The 8,395-nt window shown below is 51.7% G+C and overlaps 2 protein-coding genes across 2 annotated transcripts; both read right to left on the bottom strand.

The window, feature by feature from the left end:
• Positions 1-249: 249 nt before the first annotated feature.
• H257_04921 (hypothetical protein) lies at positions 250-3,535 on the bottom strand. The gene is made up of 5 exons (XM_009829581.1): positions 3,060-3,535; positions 2,666-2,982; positions 1,929-2,418; positions 897-1,620; positions 250-845 (listed from the first exon to the last, which is right to left on the bottom strand). Exons 1-5 carry the CDS (start codon positions 3,490-3,492, stop codon positions 359-361), a joined length of 2,451 nt encoding a protein of 816 aa, XP_009827883.1. The 5' UTR covers positions 3,493-3,535; the 3' UTR covers positions 250-358.
• A 1,271-nt stretch (positions 3,536-4,806) lies between these two features.
• On the bottom strand, positions 4,807-8,054 carry H257_04920 (hypothetical protein). Its single transcript, XM_009829580.1, has 5 exons — positions 7,229-8,054; positions 5,980-6,888; positions 5,462-5,908; positions 5,233-5,400; positions 4,807-5,144 (listed from the first exon to the last, which is right to left on the bottom strand). Exons 1-5 carry the CDS (start codon positions 7,955-7,957, stop codon positions 4,935-4,937), a joined length of 2,463 nt encoding a protein of 820 aa, XP_009827882.1. The 5' UTR covers positions 7,958-8,054; the 3' UTR covers positions 4,807-4,934.
• Between the last annotated feature and the right edge of the window lie 341 nt (positions 8,055-8,395).

The raw sequence follows: 8,395 nt of genomic DNA, 5'->3' as shown, positions 1-8,395 counted from the left end.
TTATACCGCTATTTGTATTGAATTGTATAATTATTTAATATATTATGGGGGTCTCTCGTGTGGCGGGTTTATTTCCGACTTTTACAAAATTCGAAATGGCAGGTTTAAATCCGGCTGGAGGTAGTATCGCTGACTTGGTGAAAATTTAAAGTTTTAGGGTGCCACGAAAATAACCGAAATTGTGTAACGCTACTACTATATCGGTGGTCAGCGAAGCGAAATCTAGTGAAAACACAAACTGACATTAACCGCAAAAACGTGTATTATTACAGTACACTAACGTTACTACAAGTGGTCGTATGACTAAAATAGAAAATATTAATTTTCCAACTGGACAAGAACAATAAATACGCTAGATTTAGTCCACATCGGACACGGCCGCCTGCTGCCACGACACTGGCCTCGACTTTTTCTCGTCGCTGCTCTGGCCAGAATGCAGCGCGGCGGCTGTCGTCAAGTCTTCGAACCGCCGCATGAGCGTCCGAGCCGTTAACACGAGCGTGTGGAGGTCCAGCTGGCGAACCTTGGTCCGCGGACGGGTGTCCACGACGCTAAGCGCGCCGACGATGCATCCGTCGGACGTGATTAACGGCACTCCCACGTAGAAGCGGATGCCAATATCTCCTTGGCAGACGAGGGGGTTGGTCATGAAGCGCAGGTCATTGTGGCAGTCCAGCACGACCAACGGCTCGGTCGACATGAGGACATGCGACTCGAACAAAATGTGACGGGGGATCGAGTCAGCTGCGACGCCGACTTTGGCGATCAACAGGCCCTTGGACCCGCCCACAATTGTGAGTGCCCCGACGTGGCATTGCATGGTTTTGCACGCCATCTTGACGTACCTAATAAGCACATTAAAACAAAAAACCACTGTGTCACATGAAAGGACGGACGTGTGCGTTTCGGGGTGGGGTCGAAGCAAATCGAGGGTTTTGGTTTTTTGGAGGCGCCACGCCTCGTGCGGGGTCGTGGGGGGATCTGGCCACGCATTTCCATCTTTAAACGTCAGCGGATACGAAAGCAGGGTGCTCTCTGTGACAACGTCGGGGGCTTTCTCGTCTTCGTTTTGAACCACGGATGGTTCCGGGATGGGCTCGTGGGCCGCCGCCGCCGCCTTCTTCCCTCGGGCAGACGACCGGTGGCGGTGTCGCGCGCTGTTCTTGACGGCCGACGCATCGACGAAATTGTCGAATTGGTCGGCGCGAAACTTGGGGGACTCGACCACCGACGGCGTGCCCGTCGGGGACCAAGGCGACGGGTGGGGGGGAGGGGTGCTGCTGCTGCTGCTGCTGTTGCCGTCGTAGCTCGTGGTTGAGCTTACAAACGGAGACCGGCCCCCGTGGTGCTGCTGGTACGGTTGAGAAGGTGTCTTGGATCCAGGGAGATGACGGGAACTCGAACTCCCCGACGGACCCCCTTGGAAGGGGGGAGGGGGGGCTGTGTTTAACCGAGACGCCCCCCGAAATTGGTACGGGCTTGGCAGGGGCGTATTGTCGCCATCGAACATCGTCGGGGAGGTGACAACGGGGCTTGACGTGGAGGGGGCGTGGGGTGCGGGCGGCCGTCCAATGCTGCTGGTGCCGGACGAGTGTCGCTTCAACGATGCCCTCCGCATGCCTAATGTTCTCAAGTGTTATATTATTGTCCATTCGATTCTCGAAATTGGGGGGCTCAATGTGTCGAATCAGCAGTAGTACTACCAAATCGGCCGACAATCCATCGATACCAATCAAACCCAAAACTCACGACTATGTATATAATCAAGTGGCCAATCCAATCATCATTCTCGTGGCGTCAACCACTCCACATTCGACTTTGAGGTGACTTATACTTTTCTGTACAAAACCAATCGATCGATGATGGATTTGATATAAATCCAATATATTTGGCTGAAAAGGCAACAACATATGGACGTGTTGGCTTACAGTGCAGATTGCGACCGTCTTGGCAGCCCACACACAGTCGTACGCGTCGGCTCCAGGTGGGGGTTGGCGTCGTAGTAGTAGTGGCAGCAGTTGGCTGGCCATTTCTACCTCCGCGGGGAAGCGTGGTAGCGCCGCCGCTTGGTTCTTGCGATTCGGACGGGGGTTGGCTGCCGAACGAGTCGTCGTCGTCGATCACACCCACGGAGCTGCTGCAGTGCGTGCACACGACGTCGCCGCAGTGCCGGCAATGATGTTTATACCGATAGAACGTGAACGCTTTCGAACACCGGACGCACCGCGGGCCGTCCCCCATAACTTCCTTGGGCAGCACCATAGGCGCATGCAGGCGCAGGTCCACCACCGCGGCGTGCATGCCGCGCAGGGTGGATGTGACAAGGTTCTGCATGGCAAAGTATGTGGACGCCGGCAGCGCAGGCCGCCCGTCGGCTGCAGTTTTCAGTGCCGTGGACGAGATAAACGACGCTTGCACCTACGCAAACGGTCGGTTACGTTGTCAAGACGACGTGTGAAACCAACTGGAACAATATGCGACAAGTGCCAACATCATCTCACATTTGGTCAAGGCCATCGTGTGACGACAATGTCCATCGAAAAACGGAGACTCAATATTTGAACAATATATATGAAAGTGTAGCTCGACCCATATGTGACACATATGATACGATCGACATAGTTATACAAGTATCACACACAATCCTGGCGATGTATGTACTTACGTGGTGGGGGCTAGCTCGTGACACGACAAACCCACATCGTCGCAGGGGCGTGTTGCGTTCGAGTGGGGTGCATTTTAGGTCAACGTCATCCCACACGCACACGCCGGCGTAATCGTCAGGAGCTACGAATCGGAGGATCGCATACTCGTGCTTGTCGCGAAGATGGGTGGTGGTCATCGTCGGGTTGATGCTACTCCAATGCGGTCGGACTTGAACAGTCTCCACCGACAACACTTGGTTCGGGGCTGCGTTGTCCTCGGCAGGCTGGTAGTACACACACGATGACACGGGCGTTCGGCCTTCAGACGACATCTTTCCTGCAATAGATCCACAGCAACATCAACGCAGGGCACTCTCATCTGGAAAATGGATCGATGGATGGAGGGATGAATACCAAAGAAATGGCTGTACATGCTGCGCACCCGCCGGGGATGCTTGACACTGAGCACTTGCATGACTTCGTCAAACGACGCGTACACGGCGGCCGTGCCTCGGATACTGCAAAAGCCATCCTCCGCCGTCTGGACCAGCTCCAGCGCCTTGTCCGCGGTCGAGTCCATCGGATGATGCTCGTCGGGCACAGTCCGCTGGACGCTGTGCCACTGTGTGGACGCATTCAGTCGGATCAGGTTTTCGGCAGCGCGACGGCCGTGCGCTCGCAGCGCCGCAAGTTCCGGTGCAAGCACCTGTGTACTCGGTCGTCGGTCCAAGTCGTCACCGACGGTCGGCGGCGGCTTGAGTCCATCCGTCGACAAAACAGCGGGTTTGTTGCCCGTGTGCAGTTTGGCGCCGACGAACGGCGAAAACGCGCTCGCCTGCTGGGACATTGTACCAACCGGAGAAAGTGTCAATGTGAGCAATGGAAAACGTGGTCGCCAAAACCGCGATGTAAACCGGGTGTTTCAAATTACTACTACAGTAGTAGGTGCTACTGTCTCGGCGATTTTCGAGTATTAACCCTAATAGTACTGTAAATTTGGCGTAAAAAAGGGTAAACTGCCGTTAAGGCCAGTCATGCCAGCCACGACAGGACGTGTGCACAGTCACGTACTTCTACTACGTACTATAAATATATATGTATGTGTGTGCTATTCGTATAACGTTAATTAATACTAGTACCTGTGATTAAGTTACGACGACGAAAGGTTGCAACGGGCGAGCGATCAATAATACTGTTATAGGTTTGCTCTTGATAGGTACAGTGTATCTCTACTATACCGGTTGGTGGGATAGGCATGTGCGTTGATATGCTACTGTATTAATAGTAAGTCCTCACTACTTTTTGCAATGCAGTCCACAAAAAAATACCTTTGTCAGCTAGTAGTACTGTAATTCGTGGGTCGAGCGTCGCCTACGAATCAGAGACAGGGGGGGGACTGTACGGTATGTGGCGCGCAAGAAGCCTTGGAATGTCGTCTAATGCAGCTGTTTTAACAGCAACCTCGTGACTACTGTAAAGGGGCAGGATGTTTGGATGATCGTTCTTCTCCATGGCGTTGCTTGAGCTTGGTAAGGTGCCACAGGCATTGCACACAATGGGAAATATGAGATACGCCGCTGAGATACATGTTTAAAAGACCCAGAATGAACCTGGTTGAAACCTTTACTAATGCAAAAGTACGTTTTTCACAATTCGTTTCACAGTCGACATCCAGAGAGGTGAGTACGTTAAAACAGGTTTAACCTATAATCCGAGTCACTCGAATTGTTTCAGCCAAGTGTCATGTCAACCCAACGACATTTGTGACATGTGTGGTCACGTCGCTGATGGGTACGGCTGACATTGTAGCGATTTTTAGACCAAACAATACAGTACAGTATGTGAAGTTGAGGCGGCGCATAACGTTACCGCCGTAGCTAACCTGGTGGCGATACACAAAAAGTACAGATGTTCCCTTCGCCACAGTGCCTACAGCCTACTTGTACATGTACTGTAGCCCCAATACGACCACCATCACACATTGATCAACCCCTAGTACCGTGTGTGAGAGGTTACTATGTAAGGTAGCTTCATTATCATATGTCGAAATTTGCTCGGTGTCAAGAAGGGGCACTTTGGCCGTTCTTACTGTATCGCAAAGAAAACACTTGTTTATGTTCCTATTAACTGAACCACACTCTCACTGTCAACATTGAGTCGTAAAATATGGTACTGTACTATTAATAGTAGTACTTACTGTACTGTAGCGTTAGATCTAAAACCGGTACACTAACTGGTTTGAACTTGTATAACGTTATGTAAAATACTATCCCACAGAGCTAGTTGTTTTCACAGAGTCTCGGCGGCAAAACTGTCGTCGGAAAACAGCTCTTCTCGAATGCCTGCGATGGACGTCATATTGCGCGCCGCCGCTTCTTTCCAGAGCCCATAATTCCTCTTGGTGGCCATGTGAATCGGTCGAAAGCAGTCTTGGAACACCACTTGCGACACTGTATCGAAGAACGGCAGCACGATAAACTCGAAAAACCCAATTTGGTTCTACATATATAGCACAATTACAGTGTCAAAATCCCACCACAGAAAACCGGCCACTCAAAATGATGTTACATGTCGTAGCGTTACGAACCTTGGCGCTGTTTTCAGCCCACCGATCCATGAACGGCGACACCTCGGTACACGCATCTCGTTCTGCGTCCCCCTGCAAGAAGAACTCCTCGACAATCAACGACGACCACTGCCCGTGCAGCTTGACTGACTTGGCCGAGTGCCCAATGTCTCCACATTTCACCACCACCTAAGCCCGTGAAATGAATGAAACCCGTAGAATATCATATTTTATATATCGTGTCACTTGCCCGCATGAGGATCATGGGGTCGTTGGCAATGTCGTGCTTTTCATCCGAGATGATCATCGACTTGAGGCTCCCGACCAGCTGCAGATGCATGCTCAGGTCGGTGGCGAGCACCATTTCAATGATCGCTTTGCGCATTTCCCGGTACGTCTTGTCCTTCATGCGGACCCAAATGTCGCAGTTCGGGTTGTCCTGCGTGAGGAGAAACGATTCCGCGAGGTGCATGTTTTCCAGGACAGACTTGTCGTGGTATTGCATGGCGAGGCGGTGCCGCGCCTTGATCATAAAGTTGTTGCTTTTGCCAGGGTGTTTGTAGTCATGGATCGCCGCGGCCACGAGCGCGGCAAAGAACTCGTTCACGGTCAGCAGCGTCCGTATGTACCCGTTGTGGAGTTGCGCGATGAGGTAATTGACTGAATTCATCACGTCCGCCGCGTGAAACACATTGTGCTATAAAAATAGTCAACTCGTCAGAACGAAATATTACGTAAGAATACACAAATAGACACGGGCGGACGTACATAAGGGTTGCCAATGTAGCCTTCGTCGATGCAGTACATAAAGTTCTTCATGGCCACTCGATCGACTTTGACATCGTCGTAAAAGTTGTAATGCTCAAACAAAGCCGTTCCCAGCACAAACAACGGGCGGCCGTCCGTGTCCAATGAAAACACGTCCGTGTTCCATCCTTCTCGCTGCACGGTGGAAATCACCGTCGACAGCATCACCGAGTCCAGCAGTGGCATGTGCTCGAGCGCTACGAACCCTTGGCCTAGCATGTGCATACTCGACTTGGATCGACTGTCGGTCGCATTACTTCCATGGAGGTGGTTGCTGCCCCCCATGCTTCCTGGCGCGGACGTGCCCATAGCGTTGGAGAGGCGGCTGCTCGTGGCGTTGTACTCTTTCTTGCCCAGCACGGAAATGGCCCAGTTCTTTGTGTCTTTGTCAACCTCTGAATCCGAGTTGGCCATTTGGGTGCTGATATCAGGCGTAAACAAGTTGGTGTCGAGCCGCGACAGCGCTGACACGATCGCCGCCATCCTGAACGCCTGTGCGTCGGTAAAGTTGCTCTCGTCCTGTACTGCCTTCAAGTCGGAGATGATTTTGTGCACGGGGCTCTGGAGATCGATGGGGTTTTGAAGGTAGTCTTGTTGCTTTTGCAGCTCCTGCTTGAGATTTTTGTTCTCTTCAGCGAACGCCTCGCGCTGTTTCTTGGCGGTTTCCGCTTCTTGCTCCTTTTCATGCATTTGGAGAAACTCCACGCGCAGCATGCGCTCCATGTCTCGGTTCTGCAGCAGCATGATGATCGAAAACAGCAACGGGAAGCAAAACACGAGGATCTTGTTCGTGTTGAAGTACTTGTTGGAGGTTGACGGGTACACGACCACAGTCAAGAGCGTGTATGCAAACGTTGTCACAACACTCACCTACACCACAACCAAACCATCCGTCAGTCATCACATCCAAAAAACCTCGACACACAAACAACGCATCAATATATATATGTATTCATGCTGCCGCCATCAACGTTGGCATGGCTGGGATGGAGAGTGTGTCTCTGTATGTATATACTACTACGAAGACAGCAGCAATGCTAATCGTCATCCGAGGTCATTATACTCGTCATAGTGTTACGTGATAACATCCTCATGAGCAGTGTCGATGTAGCACTCAAGGCCAAGCTCGCGACCGTGTATACGTATAATAGTTGGAAAACTCACACAAATAACATCGTTCGTATAGCGACGTAGATGGGGAAGGTCTTACCACAGCCGACTGCACCGACCCAATGCGCAAGAGCGGGATAAAAATGGACACGAGCACCATGCGGAGGAGGTTGATGTTCATGGTGGCAGCTGGCAGCAGTACTTCGCCCATGTAGTCGAAGAGGATGTCGCGCCCGGTGCCCGTGTACGTCGGGTACGGCCACAGGTCGTCGTCGTGGTTGATTGTAAACACGTCCGACTCGTTGAGGAAGTGCGTGTAGTTGAGCAGTTTGGTCACGTCGTCTTGGACGTACAGCTTCCACTCGTGCAGCATCGAGTACATGCCGCCGCCGATGATGGAGAACGTCCAGCACGTGACCACGACTGCGTAAATGTTGTGAAAATGGGGTCTGAACCGCTTCATGGTGGACAACCAAAGCATGAGTGGGATCGGAATCATGGCAGGAAACACATACAAAAAGTACGTTTTCGACTTGTCCCGAACCACGTCGTCGGGCGAGATGAGGTTGTACAGGTTGGGCGAGATCGTCATAAAGTACAGCAGCAGGAACACGCACACGATGCGAAACGACCGCGGCGACCACTCCTTGGCCGCTTTCTCCATGTACAATTGCTCGAGCTTGGGCTGGCCCACAAACCGAGCCGTGAGCGGGTGGTATCGAATCACACTTTCACCAGAACTGGCGTGGACTCTGAACCGCATCGTGTCCGCCATCGTTACCATCGTCGGTGAGATGCGCGTAAACCGGATGAACTTTGAGTCGGGCATACAGTACGTCGGCTGCCTGCTCCACCGCCAGGATGTGCCCCCACAGGTGATGAAGCTCCTGTTGCCGCCTCCACGGTGTCCCTTCGGACGTTCAAAGCAAGCACAACTGGGACATCTGTGAAACCCCTCGTCTAAAAATACAAGTACAGTACATATTTGAAACCGAATATGACTGTAGTAACTGTAAGTTCACCCTAGATGTGGTTGGTCCGCTTGAAATGCCCGCAGTGTTCGAGCCAATCAAACTTTATCGCGAATACATAAGTGATTCGGAACTGTCAATCGGACACTTTGTTTTTTTGATCGATTAATTTGATTGGACGAATACTAGTATACAAAACGCAGGTGATTGTCCTTGTTATCCGGATACCATGTGCGCTGTTAACCGTCTGCCTAAACATTATCCGGATGCCTGTGCTTTTGATGCAATTTGAAAAT

This window comes from Aphanomyces astaci (assembly GCF_000520075.1).
Source record: "Aphanomyces astaci strain APO3 unplaced genomic scaffold supercont1.9, whole genome shotgun sequence".
Classification (NCBI taxonomy): Eukaryota; Oomycota; class Saprolegniomycetes; order Saprolegniales; family Verrucalvaceae; genus Aphanomyces; species Aphanomyces astaci.
The sequence above is the reverse complement of the archived record's forward strand: the minus strand, read 5'-3'. Positions and strand labels throughout refer to the sequence as shown.